The 19,781-nt window shown below is 40.3% G+C and overlaps 1 protein-coding gene across 2 annotated transcripts; it reads right to left on the bottom strand.

The window, feature by feature from the left end:
• Positions 1 to 1,620: 1,620 nt before the first annotated feature.
• hira (histone cell cycle regulator a) lies at positions 1,621 to 19,492 on the bottom strand. Of its 2 annotated transcripts, none has more exons than XM_084359020.1 (25): positions 19,223 to 19,492; positions 17,255 to 17,317; positions 17,020 to 17,130; positions 15,825 to 15,915; positions 15,529 to 15,623; positions 15,294 to 15,389; positions 14,750 to 14,910; positions 14,400 to 14,567; positions 14,193 to 14,306; positions 13,771 to 13,841; positions 12,805 to 12,910; positions 11,884 to 12,105; positions 11,361 to 11,446; positions 10,148 to 10,348; positions 9,857 to 10,000; positions 9,535 to 9,754; positions 8,403 to 8,510; positions 7,426 to 7,574; positions 7,103 to 7,264; positions 6,729 to 6,787; positions 6,199 to 6,304; positions 5,770 to 5,892; positions 5,518 to 5,681; positions 5,314 to 5,402; positions 1,621 to 4,252 (listed from the first exon to the last, which is right to left on the bottom strand). In XM_084359020.1, the coding sequence occupies exons 1-25, from the start codon at positions 19,257 to 19,259 to the stop codon at positions 4,136 to 4,138; spliced, it is 3,063 nt and encodes a 1,020-aa protein (XP_084215146.1). In that variant the 5' UTR covers positions 19,260 to 19,492; the 3' UTR covers positions 1,621 to 4,135. The 2 variants fall into 2 exon arrangements, with proteins under 2 accessions (XP_084215146.1, XP_084215147.1); XM_084359021.1 differs by having other exon boundaries at positions 9,535 to 9,751; positions 19,223 to 19,491.
• Between the last annotated feature and the right edge of the window lie 289 nt (positions 19,493 to 19,781).

The raw sequence follows: 19,781 nt of genomic DNA, 5'->3' as shown, positions 1-19,781 counted from the left end.
AGAAACACTTACAGACGCAGGTTGAAGTCTCCTGCAGAGCTCTAGTAAGGAGCCTCTCCATAACACACAAATAATGGTTATTATTACTGTAAACACTGCACCTTATCCTCTCACACCTTATGTTCCTCTTACCTTTTCTCTTCTACTGCAGCATTTTATTTTATAGCTACTTAAGCATTTTATTGTATATACTATTTTATTATTTTATAGTTTTTTTTTATTGTATATAGTATTTTATTATTTTTTTATATATTGTATATAGTATTTTTTTACTGTTCCTTTATTTGCCCTTGTATTATTTGTATATCTGACTATCACAGCGTCACTCTGGTGGTTATCAACATTATGTCATATTTAGTTCCACATCTTTTGACTTTTTTTTACCCTTTTATACAAAGTGATTTGTGCAACACAAAGATCATCTTTGAGTTGCACAAGTAACATCACATCTGTTTGTTAGGCAAACGGTTCTTTTGTATTGTTTTATATTGAAGGTGCAATATGTGCATGGAAGCATGAAAAGAAGTGACAAAAAACATTAACAGAACGTGAAGAAATAACAGTTATTACATTATGATGTCTATCTGCAGTTAGCATTCTCAAGCCCCAGTGCTAGCCACATGACATCATATAAACCATATAAAAACCAACACTCCCTCTGTGCTTCGACACCAGACCCGCTGCTACAGTAAGCAGCAGTTAGCGGTTAATCTGATAATATGCTGCCCAATTTTTGTATGAATTTGACAAGACGCAAATTCTTTCATACTGCACCTTTAAGGTCCTTATAATAAGTGTTATTTAATAAGTAATATGGCACTTATAAGTCCATAAGATGCTTATTAACATTAATGTGTTAATAATAGTAAACTAAACACGTAAATTATTTGATTTTAAGACATGTATAAGATTTTTAAGAAACTTGTTAACAGTTTATAGACAATTCAAAAAAATGAATACAAGCCTTATGACTTATTTTGTTTTTAACTATGATTTTTGCAGATACTGGATCTAAAGGGAGATCAATTCCTGTATTAATCTTAATAAAGCAACAAAAAAAGCTTGTTAAACAATGACAGTATATGTAGGTACGTTAAAGGGGCACTATGTAGTTTTGAAGAAGAAAATTAAACTTAAAATTTGAATGTTTACAATAATAATGAGGTATTTAATAAAAAATAAAAATAAGTAATTTTACAAACATTTTTTAAACAAACTCATTGTTTTTAAGCAGGCTAGATTGTGCAGTGTTTATAAATGTCTTATAAATAACAATAAACACATTTACAATGTTATTAATGTTGTAGTCCTATTAATGTTAACAAGCAGCTTACGGGGCGTCCATTAGCTCAGTTGGTATGTGCAGAGGCTTTGTCCTCACTGCAGCAGCCCAGGGTTCAAATCTGACCTGTGGCCCTTTGCTGTGTGTCTCCCCCACCTCTGTCATCCGGTTTCCTGTCATCTCTGAGCTGTCCTATCAATAAAAAGCCCCCCAAAATACTTTAAAAAAGCAGTTTACAAGGGCCTTACTACCAATTAACCAATGCTTACTAGGAGGACCGTAGTATAAAGCATTAATTGTTCTTACAAACACACAGTGAAGAAATACCGGACAGGAAATTACCAAAACCCAACGGTTCCTCATTTGTTTATTTTTCACTTTCTTTCTCCAAAAGCAAAATTTCAGCTCGTCTCCGCTCATTTTTTCTTTTTCTTATAGAAAATGGAAACAAAAACATTTGCCTTGTACAAACATTTAAAAATGACTAACAGCAAAAGAACAAACCTGAACAAAAAAACAGAAAAGAAAGAAATGCTGTACAGATTAGTAAAGAAAGAGGATTCATTCTGCCTCAGTGCTGCTCTTCACACTGTGCAGTGAATTACAGCAGTAAACAAGCTTTCAAAGCTCACGCTCTCCATTTATATACACACACTGAATTGGCAGAGGAGTGCATTACTGCTGCTGTAGACAAAAAGGCTAAACACAAGTATTTTTTCTTGAAGTTCATTGAGGTGTTGCTGGGTTTCACAACCTTTGAAACCTGTTAAAATGTCAAGTTTATGGATGTCAGACAAAAAAAACAAAAACTTTTCCCCTCTCAGTCCTGAAAAACAGATGTCTTTGCAGTGGTTTTGCAGAGATAAACAAGGTCGCAGCAAAGAGAATCTGGTTATTTACAAAAGACACAAGAAGTGAAACAGACCAAATAATATATAAAACATTTCTCCACTGGCCCTGTCTGATTAAATGTTCACATGATTTCAAGGACAGTAAGACAAACCAACAATCACGTGTGTAACTGAGAAACTATTTGTTGGATTTAATGAGTAGAAAAGCTGCACCAGATGTTGTGAGCAAAGTTGATAGTGTTTGTGAAGAGAGAACATTTTGTCTTGATTACTTGGAGGCCTGTTTGATACACATACTTACTTATTAATATACCTTGGAGATTTGCAAATACAACTATAAGATACTGGAGCCCAGGAAGGATGACATCAGCACGTGTTTCTTGAGCAGCTACTGATATTTACACTTAATCTATTTGGATGTTACTGTGGTGCCTGTTTACAGTAAGGAAAAAAGTTCAAAAACCTGCAGGTCAGAGGATGAAATGAAAGTCAAATAAAAATTATTCTCTCCCTGCCTTTTTGGGTGTTTTCTTGCAGACAGGCCGGAGGAGACGACACTAAGGTATTCAGTAAATATGACATAATCTGAGATGTAATGATGAGACCTGCCTGAAGACTGAGTTTGGTACTAAATTCCTTCATCCAACACATCACAGACGCGACTTTGTAAGCACACTGATAAATACTCGGTCGACAGAACAGCTTCAAAATACTTGATTATCTCGATTTTAGAGGTGCTGATGAAATTACAGTAAAAAAAGTATTCATTGTGTTGAACAATTAGTGACGAGATTTCAAAGATTTAAAAATGCCGTCTATCGACGGCTTGTATTGATGTTGTAAATAGTTGAAGATCAAGATGCGACTAATCCACACGTCTGGATTCCTGCGTAGCCACAACCTGATTATCAGACAATTATGTTTTTTTTACTTTTTTATTCAGTCTGACACTGTATTCATGACTTCTGTTGTTCCTTTGTTAGAATTCAGTCAAAATACAAGTGTGGCTGCTGTGCTTCTCTTTATGTTCTCACATCTGACCTGCTATTAGTGCTCTTCGACTTGCCTGTGAACGTCTCTGAGGGTTAGAATCAGCTGTAAAGTGACAAAAACTCCTTTTTTTCTCAGATCCCTTCTGACTCCATTTCCCAGAGGTCCATCCTGTACTTTCAGTACATAAATTACATTTCCAGTGGTGATCTAAATGTATTCATTTTTTCCACTGTGACCTCACATTTTGGTATTAGCATCGTCACTTTTAAAGACCAACATTGTCAAAACTTCTCCTACTGACAGATTCAGTTAAGAAATATTGTCATGAGCCTTTAAAAACCCGGTTGAACCTTCGTCTGGACGCCCTACATCTCCTTCACCTTGCAGATTTAGGCTTGTGGTTATTTCTACGTGTGAAGGCATCACTTTGGTACAAGCATATTGCTCCTTTACATCCTCTCTGATTTATATTTTTCTTTTATAAGCGTCTCACCTCCGCTCTCTCTCTCTCTCTCTGAGGAGGGAAACAGACTTGAGAGCGATTCAACAGGACACAGCTGATGATGCTGCACGTGGCAAGAATCAAACCTGCAACCTTTCTATCACCGCCTCTCTTAAGTTAATCTTATAAAGTTCATGATTAGGAGTGCAGGAGAGAGGTGCATAGGTTAGAAAAAACACGTTTAGCAGGAAAAAAAGACAAAAGACGAGAGTTCAAACTGAAATCGTGATTAAAAAAAATTTAAGCACCCACTTCTCCCCAGTGAGTGACAGCACTGAAAAATCCAAGCACTTGAAAAGCTGTGGACCGGCTGTTATTCAAGTTCTCACAAAACACCCAGGATGTGTTTTTTCAGCCGGAACAGCATTTCAAGCTTCCCAAGATGAGGAAAGCAGTCGGAGTTCACCCGAACCAAGCCGGGACGAATCAGACTGGTTTCATGATGAGTCCAAGTATGTGTCTGTGTCAGTCTGTGTGTGTGTGTGTGTGTGTGTGTAGCAGTGTGTGTTATTTGTTGCGCAGCAGCTCCAGCTGGTCCTGGTATTCGGTGAACAGTCTCTGGAATCGAAGGTTCTCTCCGATGACGGGCAAAACCTCACGCAGCAACTCCCGCTTACGTAGCCCCTGAACACACAGGAAGCATGACGACAGTTAGCAACATGAATGCACCTGCTGATGAGCTGCCAGAGCTAGCTTTGGCTCACTCATTTGCTGTTTGCAAAACAAAACAAAACAAAACAGGATGAAACAGGACGACATAATACGACAAACCAGTGAAATTTAATACGTTTGAAAATAATTAGAGGCAGAGACAAAGATGGCCTAATATGAGTCAACATTCCTTGCAGCAGGTGTTAAGAATGAAGCAGAGCGAGAACAGTTATTTGATTAAGTTAACGACAGCAGGTTAATCAACCTTAATTTTGACAATAAGTTAATACTTTGATAAGCACAACAATTGGCACATTGCCAAATAATTGCTGCTTTCAGCCTCTCTGACTGTGTTTCTCTGATTTGCTTCACTGTAAATTCACGATCTCTGGGGTTTGGACTGTTGTCAGACAAAATAAGGAAGGAACGGAAAAGGAACAAGGAAGAATACGTCACGTTGGGATTTGGGAACTTGTGATAGCCTCTGTCTCTACTTTCTGATGTTTTATAGACAATATAATTGATATAATTAATTCAATCATTATATAAATATACACATGTTACATATACATATGTTAAAGCTTATTTTAAAGGATCACTGTTGGCTAAATAAAGTTGTCGTCAACATGCTGCTGTTGCAGCTCCGCTGTCCTTTAAGACAGAATGAGCATTTTGCTGCACACTGTACGCAAGTGAAAACTCGAGTGTGTGAAAATTGACAGAGCCAATTAAAAGGATGCAGATCAGGCCACAATAAACTGATTGCTGCCTCCCTGATTAGAGATGTATACAAACATATCTCAGTTGTCAGATAACTGCATGAGCATCAGAACATGAGATTTAACCAGGGATAACCGTTAACTTTGGTCGCAGTAATCACTGTGGATCAAAGTGAGATTATAGCCGTGAGAGAGGAAGCAGCTTTTGACAGGAGGATGAGAGGACATTGACTTAAAGTGTGGAAGGCAAAACTTGTGAAAACATTTGAAGTGAAGATGAAATTAATTCAACCAGCAGACAGCCGAGTGTCGTACCAGAGTGGTGGGCTCCCAGGATGTAGCTGCTGATTTGTGGACGGGACCCAGCAGCTCTTTACAGAGTTCTCTGAGGCGATACTCTGAGCCTGGAGGAAACACACACAGACACACACACGCACTTAAGTCTTAGCATCAAGCTGTTAGCATCATTTTTCTCCCATCAGTCTGAAGAAAAGATGAAGTCATTAGACAGTTTGTTACCTTCGTTGACAAGGAAACGGGCGTAGATGAGCAGCCAGTAGCGATACTCCTGCGCTGACTGCAGAGTCAGAGCAGCCGCCTGCTGATTCTCCAGGAAGGCCAGTGTCATGCTCTGCTGCAGGTGATGAGGGGTGGACGAGAGGCGGGATGCCAGCCGACCAGCACTGAAGGGACCACAGACATTATTTTATCTACCTCTTTATCTGCAGTAAGACAGGCTGATGGTAAGAAGGTTAAATATTACTGTCGTACTTGAGGTTGCGTCCCTGCATGACAGCCAGCGGTCCTGAAGACACAGGTGCATCGTGGGTAGGTAGGCAGCTCCTGAAGTCAGCACACTGGACTAGAGAGTCTCCATTATCTGCTATCAGAGTCCTGAGAGAGACAGAGTGTAACTGTTTAAGTTTATATTCAGAATTGTTTAGTGTTGTGTAGTTTCACACATTCATTGTAGAATTAACCAATGCAATACTTTAAGGTGCACTGTGTAGTTTTTCCATGACTGACTGATTTTGAAACATTTGAAAACGTAAATGACAGCTGTCAGGACATGAAACCAATGATCTGTTCCTTATTCGAGAAACAATACTCAGTAGTCTAACAATGGCAAAACTATCAGTGCTGAAAAAAAAAAAAAAGGTGGAATGGAAAATGGACTCGATCTGCGTCACTCAAACTCACCATGTCTCCAGCGACGAACTGAAACAGTAAGATTTCCCATTGGACAGTCCAATGACTGGAACACCCTGCTGAGTCAGCAGAGATTGAGACACTGTGATGTCAGCACCTACGGACACAAATAAAATGAATTCTTAGGGGAAATTAAATGAGTGGACTGATAAAAATAGCTCCCTACATCAATATAATGTGATTCTAAACAATCTTGTCAAATTTCTGCCTTCAACTGAGCCCTTTTATACATTCTGATGTGTTAAAAGTACTTTTAAAAGGATCATTTCACATTTGAGGAATGGATTGAGACGGAGTTTGATACGGTGGGGTTAGCCTAGCCTAGCTTAGCATAGCATATAGAATGAAAGCGAGGGAAACCAGCTAGCCTGGTCCTGTCCAGAGTTAAAAAACACGTCTACTTACAGCTCTAATGACAATAACAAATACGGTTTACGTGACGCATATTCAACAGACATGAAAACACAACAATTCATCACTTCGGAGGGAGGTATGTGCTGGATCATGCTGCAGTGTCTCACCAGTTAAAATTGTCAGCAGCGACTCGTTCTTCACCAGAGCCTTCTGTTTCTGAACGTCCCTGCGCACACACAGATAACAAATGAACACGCTGATTTTATTACAAACAATATCAGCAACATCTTTACTGCCTTTGTATATTCTATCAACCAGTACAGAAGAAAACAAATCTGTAACACCCTGAACAATATATCAGCATGAATCTATATTTCTCTCTCTATATAAAATAATGCATCTGCATTTGTACAACTATTCTTATAGAATGTGTTTTGAATGTGTATAACAATGTATGGAAAAATAACTGACAAGCTCAGAAACAACAGGAAACTTCCCTAATTACTACAGATCAAGTCTAACACAATACATGAGCACTGACCATACGGACAGCGTCGCTCCAGCAGTCAGAACCATGACGAAGTGGGCGGAGCAGTGCAGAGCTGACACAGGTGTGGCCAGCTGGATGGCCGGAAGGAGTCGCCGCCCACAGGAAGAGAAAACAGACAACATCCTGTCCTGACAGGCGACGGCGAGGACGTCACTGAGGGGGAGGAAGATCAGGAGGAAGTGGTTTAGTGTTTTAGATCTGTTTATTAATACGAATGTATAACATGAAAAAAAAAAAGTACATTAGTGCAAGTGAAACAATGGACAGGCTCTATCAATTTGTGTCACAACACAGGTGCCAGCGGAGCCGCCTACCTGCTCCCTGCAGCTGTGACCACTGAGCTGGGCAGCAGTGTGTTCCAGTCTCGTCCGTCTCTGGAGCATCGCAGCTGGCTGAGCCTTGAACCTGCAACCACCGTCACCTCGTTCTCCACCTCCAGGAACACTGACGGCTCCATGCTCACCTACACACACATTTTTTTTATTTATAGCTTATCACATATGTAAGAAAACAGTTTTATCCTAAATGATATAATAATAATAACAATGAGGCCAAAATGAAATCGCTGTATGGTCTGTGTTACTCTCCTTAGTTTGAAAGTACTGAGCAGGTCAGAATAGGCAGGAACATAAAAATATCAGTGAGATGTAAGAAAATTGCTTTTGTTCTTGTTCAGTGTAATTTTGTTTGTCATATGTTAAACTGCCACCTGAGAAACCAGATAGGAACCTCTGCAATTATGTGTAGAACGAGACAATGAAGAACTATCATGAAAGGATCGGTTCCATTAGCACTGTTTTTCATTTTCTTTTGTGCACCAATAGGGGGAGATAAAAAGCAGGATAGTGTATTAAAAACATATTAAGTCAAACTACTGTGCATTAGTGATGGCAGTTTGAAATTGTTGGGTCCAAGGGGAAGATATTAAAATGACTAACATCAAAGAAAGTGCTATCACATTTGCAACCTGAATAACTCAAAGAACAGGACACAATACTTGTGGAAAGGAGATCACAGAGACCGTCTAAAGCATATTCATGGCTCCGAGATTTTTAAATCCAATATTTCAGGATTTAAGGATCAACTAAAAGCTCTATATTACCATCTAATACCCTTTACATAATGGACAAATACCCACAAACATCCACATACATCTGGCTTTTGCCTTCAATGTGCATAAAGGTGGTTCTGTTGAATGAAATAAATTTAACATGTTTTTAAAACGTGTTAAATCCACCACAAAAGATTCAGAGAACTGCAAACACCCACACAGACAGCCAGAGTGTGTTACCTGCAGACTGAAGGCCTTCTTTATACTTGGTGTTGGTAGCTTGAGAGCAGCTACGGCAGCAGGAGGAGCTGCTACCCTGCTGGGCTCCTTCTCTGCTGGAGGAGTTATCTGACAGGAAGAGGAGGGACTTTTATCACTTTCTGCACCAAAGGAGCTTTTCTACACCTTTTTAATACAACTTGCCATTTAATTTAAAAAGGCTGTTATGTTTTAAACCAGAGACATTTCAAATCTATTCAACTGTTAAAAGACTGACTTTTCTTTAAATACAGAGTTAATAAAAGTCTCCACAATCTAAATATATTTTCTAAATAACTCTTTTTTGGTTAATTAATGTTTTTTCAAAAGAAATGAATGATTATCTAGATGTAAAATATAGGGGTGTCACGATCTTGATTGTAAGTCGGATATCGATCGAAATGACGCCACGATCTCAACCTTCGAAATCAAAGGTGGAGACAACGATTTAGTCACGCCCCCAGTGCACGTCGAACAGGTGTGCCAGGTGGGGGAAAAAACAAAACACACACAGCATGTCGTAGCGCTGCGAGTGGATTCACATTGGATCCGGCGTTGTGGCAAAAACACACATTTTCCCATTCATTTTAATGACAGTAGTCCGTTTTGGCTGCGGCATATTTGATGTTTTGTTGTGAACTTGAATGACATCTGCTGTGAAGAGTGCACGCTGCAGAGTCACTAGGTGGCAGGTACCCTCTATGACTTCTCTTCTTTTGTTTACAGTTAGTTTCCAATTGACTGGTGAAAAAAGTTATTGTTACATTTATATTGTTAATGAATTATTTAAATTTGAATATTAGGCCTTAGTGTGGTACATTGCAAACGAATAATGGAGATTATATCACTCATGACCATCTTTTAAACTAAGAATAAAAAAAATAAATAAGTTATCATGGCATAAAACCAATGATCCTGAACGAGACTAATCTAAAAATGGCATAGCCGTCTGTGCTAAAAGAAAAAAAGAAAATAGAGAATCAAACGAATTGTGACTTTAAAATCAAAAATCAAATCGAATCGAGGATTTGAAGAACCGTGACACCCCTAGTAAAATATCATTAGGACCTCTATTCATCCATCAACCGTACATCTTTTCCCTCCATCTGTTTACCTGAGGGAAGGGTTGGGCGATGGGAGCGGCCATCTTGTCTTTCCTGGGCCGTCCCTTCTTCCTCTTCTCCACCACCTCTCCTCCGTCCATCAGCAGCTCGGGTTTCCGCTTGCTAAATGACAGGTTTTTATTGATGGCAGCCATCTTGTCCTCGCTGTCGCTGCTGGTGTCTTCTTTCGATTTTACGTCTTTCAGGGCGGAGATGCCGTCTTTTGGCCTGCTGGACAGACAGAAAAGTTTGTTTTGGGGACAGTTCGTTCTCTTTTAGGGCTTTGCTTCACCTCACACTCCTTAACAACTTCGCTTATACTGAGTCAATCACCTGTCCAGAGGCGTGAGTCCAGCAGTGGAGGTGATGGCGGCTGTGACCCCCGGCGTGGCCTTTGACCTTTCTGTGAACCTGGAGTCCAAAGCTTTCATTGGTTCGATCTTGGAGGCGGATGTGAGCAGCAGACACGGTTTCACACTGGAACATAAGGACATCATAAGACACAATAAGAAAGACAGGAAGAGACTGAGGAGAGGTAAACATGCACGGACAGAATGAAAGATCATAGAAAAAGAAAACGATGGAGGTAGAACAGAAAATTAACAGCTTGATATCAGCTTGTACCCGTCCTTGTTGTCCTCCAGGCCCTTGACGGCGCCGCTGGGTGGAGGTGAGGTGAGCATGGGGTCGTGGCTTGGCCTGAGCCCCAGAGAAGAGGCCGGTCCAGGGCTGGAGTCAGAGCTGAGCTGGGAGGAGAGCTGGTTGGACATGGAGGAGCCAGAGGGCAGGATGGGAGCACTGTTGAATAGAGCTGGCGAGAAATCCCTGCAGAGAAAGACAGACGGTGATCAGTGTTTCTATAATCATTAATACTGGTGCTACTATTAATTCTACAGCTACTAATGAGCTGGGGGTCACTTTGACTCAACCAGAGGTCTTCATGAATCCTCTCAGTAACTAGCAGAGACTCACTGTACAACTCAAGTCTGGCAGAGATCAAAATAATATTAGGTCTAATCAGATCTGGTAGGATCCAGTCTTGGGGTCTGTGTGTCAAAATGGCCAATACTACAGTAGATCCAATCTCTATCAGCTCTGATCACGTCATCATCATCAAGAGGAAAATATGTTTTTTGAAGCAGAGTGAACTGTGAAGTCCAGGGAAAACGACATGTAATGCTGCTGCTTCCACCTCAGCTGCACATTAATTGGTGGTGCATCATGCTGCTGCCACTGCTGGTGTTCTCGCTCTCTCTGTTCGGTTTGTTGAGGCCACATTTTGGATCTGGACTAATTGTCATTGAGGGAATATCGGACCTGTTGTGCTGTTGCCTTTTTCCGGTGGAGAGGTTTGACTTTCTATCTGTTTTTAGTGGTTCAGCGAGGTCTCTCCCCCTTTCACCCCATTTTAGTCAACCTCACAAAGGATTAGTATGCAACAACATTTAACACTGTAACATTTAATTCAATGACAGCCTCTTTCTGGTTGAAAAAATAAGCTGCACGAGGGATGAAACAACTTCTCTTTTCTTCACAATCACAACATTTTCATGCATTTCTCAGGGAATAATACCTAAGATTGTTTAAGTTGAACTAACCAATTGATAAATCTTTTATATCAGTATTATATTAACCTATGTTGTAACGTATTGATTCAGCTTTTATTGTCTTGTTTCCACACAAACAAATGCACTTTTAGAAGAAATAAACAATATTCAAGCCTCTACCTTTGGAATCTCAACCTAGTTTGTAAGGTTTCTTTGCTGTCTGTTATCTTGTAATTGAAGGTATTGAATCTGTCCACCAATGAAAATTAGACTGTTTCATGTTTTCTTACCCAGTGTCCAGCTGAGCTATACAGAGCGGTGTGATTCGTCTCCTGCCATCTGCGGTTCTCGTCTCCACCTGCTTCTTCAGAAGGTTCTGCAGGACGACAAAATAAAACAGGCAAGAAATTTAAGCTCTGAAAAAAGTAGAAAACATAATTTTTGTGCTGTTTCCAAGTTGGTATACATCATTTGCTCTCCTATGTTGACTTTTATTTCTAAAACTGTTTCATTTAAAATATCTATTGTCAGTTGCTATCGTCAAAATATCTATAATAAATTATCAACAGTTTAAATTTCTACATTTATCTATCTAACATTTATGAGCCAGAACAGTCCGCCTGCATTTTTCATCTGAGCATATTAAGTGATATTAAAATGCAAATATGTGTATTTAAAAACAAAAATATCACACAGACACACTGATTGACAAAATTCTGATTCATTATCAGAACCCAGTATTTGTCCTGAACCTAAACGACAGCAGTTCAACACTTTGTGCTGCCTGTTGGATGTTGTATTTCAGTTTCCCACCTTCCTGATGTCCTCCAGAGACTCTCCGTTCATCACACTGTTGAGTTTGGGGGCTGAGGATTCGGGACCAGCGCTGCCCGGTCCAGAATTTGCCTGGGCCGAGTTTTGTCGCTCCTGCTGGTATTTGAGCATCTCGGGGTTCTCGATAATGGTGGTGGACAGCTGAGCCTCGGTGCTGGTTATAGCCAGACTCTTACCGTAGATGTTCTGATGGATGCTGTTCTGTACGACGGACAGAGAGAGAGAAGAAATTTGATTTGCGTTCATAGTGCTCTTGATGGAATGATGGAAAGAAAAAGCTGGGCTACCAAAAAAAAAAAAAAACATAAAAAACTGACTTATCGCAGTCTTGTCCTGCATTTTCTCACTAGTGGCAATATCAGGTGAGAAGAGTTGAAAAACCAGCTGGTTTCAAGTCTTAATCCAGACTTCACCTGTTTTTTCTCAGCTTTAAAGCAAAATACACTCCTAACTAGATAAGAGAGGTGAATATTTGTCTAATCTTATAAATAAATCGTGGTGTCCGACAGCTGCTTTAGGGTTTGTTCTAATAACTAACAAAATGCACTGAAGTTCTCCTGGAAGACGAGCGATGTAATTTGGGCAACACCAAGCTCTTAAAAATCAAACCCTCTTTCTCTGAAAGAACATTAATTTGAAGAAGTGAAATGAAAAAAAGAAAACACCAATGCAGCAAAGTTTACACATAACATACTGGTTGGGTAATAGTATAAGAGTGGAAAGGCTTGAGTTTAATGTTGCTAAAACAAGAGTGCAAACAGAATCTAATTTTAGTTTGGTAGTAATTTGTTTTGCTTCACGAGGTAAATAACAATTTTCTGTTGTGCTGCAAACAAACACACAGTCAGAGGATCAGAACGTGATGAGATGCCAGATGGGATTTCATGAGGTGTGTCTTACCTTCTCCTCCTCGTTAAGCGGGTCTCCCAGTTCATCCAGTGAGAAGTCCAGGTAGGCCACAGTGCCGTCCATCGAACACACCAACATCCCCAGACCTGTCAGGGTCCTGACAAATACACAAACACAGTAGGGTGTACAGTGATGGCTTCTCATACTGTGTGGATATAAGAGTATGGAAGAGAACTGGATAAATTATGGCAGTCAGCCTTCTCTGAGCTGTGGCGTCGCAACAAAAAATCCAAGGTCAGACAGACTTTTTCTATTCTGAATGAATTAAACCATGAAAATGGTTATATTCATAAAACTTTCTTAGAATCTATGGGATCAACTTTATGTGAGTGATGTCACCTCAATGTTTGACTTAGTGACAGGTCAGCAAGCTAAGGGAGAGAGACACTAAGGCTAAGTTCAGACTGCAGGCAAATCAGAGATTTGATTGTCAAATCAGACTTTTAGAGCGAGACCACACATTAATTAGCAACAGATCCTATTGGATTCCCGTGTCCAGACATCACCAGCCTATCTGCATGGGTTGCTATGGTGATGGCGTAGGCATCGGTCACTATGTATGCTTCCAACAGGGAAGCATGAGAAATCATTCATCCATTATCTCACTCTTCAAACAATCACACTGTCAAGCTGTGGAGCAAACAATTCATTTCAGTCTGACTGTCCTAAGACTGTTGACCCGCTCTGCTAGTAACGACATGGATTCTGCTCTGCTGCTGTCGTTGTTGTGTGTCGAATTGCAAATGACACAAAAGACACTTTGAAATCTGATACTTTGAATCGCATGTCAAACCATCTCCAAATGTGGTTTGGATCCGATTTGCAAATATACAAATTTCATATAGTTTCTTGCTGTCCAGACTTACAGAAATCCATCTGGATGTGCCAAAAAACAAATTTGGTGCTGGCAGTCCAAACATGGCCAAATGTACTTGTGTGGTAGGCTACACAACTCACCAGGAAATGTCCATGATTGATTTATCAAACAGATCATGGATGACCACCAGGGGGCGTTTCAGAGAGGTCAGCTGAGGAGAGGAAACAGATGTTAGTATTGTCAGGACTCCTTCATTTGTTTATCCTAACTAAACAGAAACTTTTCAACTGAGCAGTCATTTAAGGGCCATGTTTTCTTTGTCTACACAAATATTAAACAAAAAAATGACTCAATGACACTCAAATGAAGTAAAGACAAATTAGTCATTATATTTACTGAGATGGATTATCTCTGATTATCTCTCACAGTCAACAGAAGAAACAAATACAAACACCATGAACAACCAAAGTGTGAAATCTGAAACTTCACTCAGGAACCCGCATCACTGGTACTAACTCATATGTTTTACTATTTTCGATTCCCTGTCAAAGTGTGAACTGACCCAGACGGAGAGTGATCGGTCTTTGCTGCCGACAGCGCAGCAGCAATACGGACAGCTGGGTTTTGGAGAGCTGCCGTTCTTCTGCTTCTTCTTAAAGATCTTTGGGTTGAATTTCTACAGAGAAAGAAACCAGATCCATCGGTACACAGACACATTTTGGCTGAAGTGTTCATTTAAAGACTGAACATGTGGTCAAAACTTCCTCACCACCACAGTGACAGCTTTACGGTGGCCCACAAAGTCCATATTAGTCTTCCAGCCGTCTCTCTCCACGATCTGAGCAGTGGGACCAGAGTTGTTCATGGCATGAGCTGACACCAGGTACTGACCGTCTGGAGACCAGGACAGACGGAGGACGTGGGTCGTCCCGCCACACTAACACACAGAGAGAGAAGAGAGAAAATTAATAAAACCTTTATTGGTGAAACAGTGCAATGTGACAGAACTGGCAGGTGCATTAACAGATGTGACCTATTAAAGAAAAAGCTGAAACACATAACCAATCCAGATGTTTCCACAGCATCATCACACAGCTGACAGCGACAGTGTTTTTGTACCTCGCTGAACGGTTTTGTGATGTTAGCCTCCATCTGCCAGTCCACCGTCCTCCACACTTTGAGGCTGTGGTCGTCGGCCTGGGAGGCGATGTACTTCCCCACTGGATCCCACGTCAGACCTTTGACCAGCCCAGTGTGTCCTCGCAGACACATCACCATTTCTGGAGAGACACAAAGAAGACAAAGACATGGATGACGAGCTGACAAGAGACAAATATCTTTCTGAATTGACATTTCAACTATTCCTAAGATATAAATAAAGTTTATCTCATCAAATGTTGAACTTTTCATTTAATAATGTAGCCCTTCTGCAAAGTATCTTTTAAATTCTGCTTCTGGTTAATGAAATGACACAAAGTCAAGTGGAACTGTGCAAAATGTTTAAAATGACAATTATTGCAAATGCTACATTTCATTATTTTTTTTTTATTCCAGAACTGCAAGTTTGGATTCATTCAAACTTCCATTCAGCGACTCATCTATCGATCTACGTTCCAGCTGTGGTGCTACAGGCAGGGGACGCTCTGGTTTCTGTTCCTCCTACCTGGAAATTTGCGAGCATTCCAGATGACGATGGTGTTGTCCACGCTGCAGGAGGCCAGCCACACGTCATGAGGAGACCACGCCACGTCCATCACATCTGCATATGAAACACATACACATAGGTTAGAGATGTGTCACCAGTTAAAGGTTCCCAGTGCAGTTTTTGAGTGTTTTTGTCCATGACTCAGTCCCTGTTTTATTTATCTTGTCCAATAAGTTCTCTGTGTGTGTCTTACCTCCTGTGTGGTTCCTCAGGATAGTGACACACCTCCACTGCTCCACATTGGCCAGCTTACTGCTCGACCCAAACACTGTGCTCGGGCCGATGAATCTACAGAGAAAACACACACGTGGTCAATATCATACTATCGCCAGCTCTGACTGTTGAACACACAGACATCAAACATTTCATTTAAATTTAGAAAACATACTTTGGTTGAAAACAATCAAGAAGCTCGTCTGAAAATCGCAGTTTTACCTTCTAAAAAACATCACGTGTACTTGTACATTGTGTGTATTTGTGTGTACATACGCAGCTCTCTTCCACACCATGACCAGCTTGTCATCTCCTCCTGACGCCAGGTACAGCCCGTTGTTGGACCAACGCACACAGTTCACACACGCTGCAGAGAAAAACAAACACGCCTGCTGACTCTTTTTATAAATATACCTTGTATGGCTTTGTGCTGATAAAGCTGTCAGTTATAGTGGGCATTAATGGTACCTGCAGTGCAAAACGTTCTTATTATTAAAACGACTGCTGGCACATTTACTCGGTCCTTCCACACTGCAGCAGCTTGTGTTTTATTGTCAGAGGTAGTGTAGGACAGAGGAGGTTATTTTAATCTGTTTGTCTAGGGAGAACTATTATGTGCGCAGCAGCAGTTGCCCGTGGAGAATATAAATGAGGAAAAAGAATCAAACCAGCGACTGTTTCATCAGAATCTGACTTCTCCAACCTTTAACTACTGTTACTATTCACAGAAGAAGTACAAACATTGATGCATATACAGGAGCAGGAGTTGTAGAAAATAGAGAAGCAGCATTTATCTGCCACTTTGTCCACTGAGAAAAGGAAGTCAAGCGGGATTTAAGCGGGATTTGAAACCAAAAGATGCATCATGAGTTGGCTGTCATATTTGGAAGGGCAGAATCAGTCAGTACCAGGGACTGATGATGTCAACAAGAAGATGGGAAAAAAAAGTAACATGTGTTATTTTTTATAAAACTTGTCTCAATAAACGCCGGCGGCCTTCCAAGTGTTTTTTAATCTCATGGATGTTCCATTCATTTTCTGATATCAATCAGCCTGCAGCTTCTGTCTGTGCCTTCGAGAGGACGGCTGGTTATAAAGACAGTAACGCCATAACAGAGGTCGAACCCAGTGAAGATTGGACAGATGGACACTTCAGTAGTGCTACATGTTACTAACATGCCACACCTGGTGTGAAGTCTAACTCAGAGCCCAGACACACCAGACCATTGCCTGTGTCTCGTCCAATAAGCTGCAGTTGAACACACCGAGAAGACTACAGCTGACAGCCAACTAGCTTGTACAGTCCATGCTTGCGTGAGAGGAAATAACTCTCCATACCACCAGTACTGTTGATAGTACAGTTGTCTATGTGGGTGTATTCATCAACAAATATATAATTTAACCAAACATTCCTACATTCAACAGGCTTATTTGATTCAACATTAAAACGACTACAGATAAGGCTGGTTACCTAGGTGATTGTCCATCTGGCAAAGCATTTTGGGAATATTCTCGTTCTTCTCGTCCTCCTCTCTGAGGACTGGCGCCATGTTCCATATCATCACCTTGCCAGAGTCCTCTCCTGAAAACAGAAAATCCAATTCAAGTACAACATGTAAGGAAAATGCAGTATTTCAATAAAACACCCCAAAGAAACCCAAAGCAGGTTCAGTGCCAGAAGACGTAAACAGTGGTACTGGTCTTACCTTGGCCACCAGTTGCAAATTTTGTCCCATCAGGGTGGATGTCAACTGAAAATATGGGTTTGCCTGTGAAACACATTAGAAACATTTAATCATATTTTTCAAATCAAACTTTAGACTGATGTTGTAGTAAGATAATGAATAATAACTGAGAATGAAGTTGTTCATGGTAAAAACATGATACGGGACACCTTGTCATACAACGCAGGAAAATCACAGTGACCTCAGTGTTTCTACATCAGGCTTCGGACTCTTGACCTGATGGAAAATTCCTCAACTTTTCTGTGATTTTCCACAACTAAGTCAGAGCATGCCCATGATCTCAATGTGTTGGCTGTGTTCTTGACTGTGGATTAGTTCAACATGTATTCTAGGATTTTTCTGTATAGGGCCCAATTTGTGAAATCCTCTGATATCACTAAAATACAATATTTAATTCCCTTGACTCTGTCTTTATGCAGCTAAATTCAGTGATAAAAAAGAATCAAACCAGCTTTTATAGAACTTATATTTTCTTATACCCCTTGATGTTTGCTTGTGTGTCTCTCTACATGTTTTCAGTGCATTAAATTAGTAGTCGATTTTAGCAGGCAAAAACAGACTGATTCCAGCTCCTCAAATGTGTGATACATTTCTGTTTAATATTGTTATAAACTGAATATTTTTTTTATTTCTGTGTTGGACAAAACAAAAAAAAAAACACTTCTGAAGATGTCACCTCGGAGACTGAGAAACTGTGAAGAGCCTGTCTCACTACTTAGAGGGGCACTATGTTATTTTGGCGAAGAAATATTTATTTTTTACATAACTGAATAAACAAGCTGTTCTCAGATGAAAATAAGGTCCCCAGAACACTGTTTGAAGCTAGAAAGGTGGCAGGGTCCACCACATATAAACAAAGTAAAACAGCATGAAATTGTGTTGTCCTTCTTTCTCTTCTGATTAAACTTTCTTCCCCAAAACTACATAGTGCACCTTTAATTAACCTGAAGTTTAACTGATTGTTTACAATACTGTCATAGTGCAAAGTATCAACAGATTAACTGATAATAAAAAAAACCTACTCAATGCCTAATTGTAATATTTTACTGCTGCTTTTGCTATTTCAGTTCTCTTTTTTTTGCCTTTTATTGTCCATCAATGACGAATGTTATGTGTCTACTGGCTCCCTACATGTTAAAATAACACATTTTCACTTGTGCAGACTGGAAGAAGAAGCTAACTCTTGGTACTTGATTATGTTGAGCGTCAAAGTACACAGGCACTAAAAGCATTACAACAAGATACGCCAAACATCTGCTGGATTTTCTTTCTGTCTCAGTCTCAGATGACTCTAAACCTTGCCACCGTTAGTTAAGGTAAAGATGAATTTATCTCTTGCTTCTGTGGTTTTCTGGCATGTTTCACAGACTAACTGACTTATCTTGTGAGTTACCTAACTCTACTGTAATGACAACAGTCGTTAGCTGCACCCTAAATTCAGGCCATCTCCCCAACGGTTAACTTTCCTAACTGACAGCTTCACCAACACCAACACACACTTTTTTTTTAGCTCCATGTTGAGCTTGTTCACTGTCATTAAAATAAGTTGTGTCTACCAAAATGCCGTTTGCGACCTCAAAAACATGAAACAATTAGTCACTTTGAGACAGCAACTTCGACATGGGTCAATTAGCAGGTAAAGTCAGCTAGCGTCAGGGAATCTGAGCTAGCCGGGGGGCTAACAAGCTAGCTAGCTAGCTACGGTTAGCAAACATTAATACATTTGGAACAGCGAGGGGAGATACTAATATTGACAAAAACACCCGCTGTGTGTGTTCAGCTGTTGAATTAAGTCTGGCGTGTGATTGACTATTAAGTCACGAACAAGTCACACAAGTGTCGACCACCACCATCATGCCTCCTTATCAATTCACCCCCCTCCGACAACAAAAGCCCAACTTGGTCCAACAGATTCCTGCACAAGCTTACCGTTGTGGCTCACCCAGCTCGGCTTCAGCAGCTTCATTTTTCAACCTGATTTTTTAAATTTCCTCCTATCTTATTTCGAACAAATAATCCATCCAGCGATCAGTTCAGTTGGAGAACTAACGCTAACCCCCCTCCCTTTGTCTCAAACTCTGACCGACACTTTGTTGTTTTTGTGATTCAACTCCATCTCTGCAGCAGCATCCCCAGTCTCAGCGGCAGACAGGCAGCCCCCGGACGACAGGCGAGGTGACACCAGGCAGTTCAGGAAGTGTTTCCGTTAGTTTTGACCGCGGACCGGAAAAGCGTGGAGAGCAGCTGTCACAATAGATCCGCTGGGGATGAACTTTGTATACTTTTAAGGATATAATCAAAGAAAATAGATGGAAACATGTTTTAATTAATTTAATTCAGTTTTTTTACGGAAATATTTCAAAATTAAGACCTAAAAATTGTCAAGTTTATCACATCGGTTCAAACGTTTCCTGATACGGATTTTATTTTGAAAAGCCGTATAAGTTTCAGTGCGCAAACTCTGAATTTAAACAGTCAACTACAAAGT

Source organism: Pagrus pagrus, assembly GCF_965226575.1.
Source record: "Pagrus pagrus genome assembly, chromosome: 8".
Classification (NCBI taxonomy): domain Eukaryota; kingdom Metazoa; phylum Chordata; class Actinopteri; order Spariformes; family Sparidae; genus Pagrus; species Pagrus pagrus.
The sequence above is the reverse complement of the archived record's forward strand: the minus strand, read 5'-3'. Positions and strand labels throughout refer to the sequence as shown.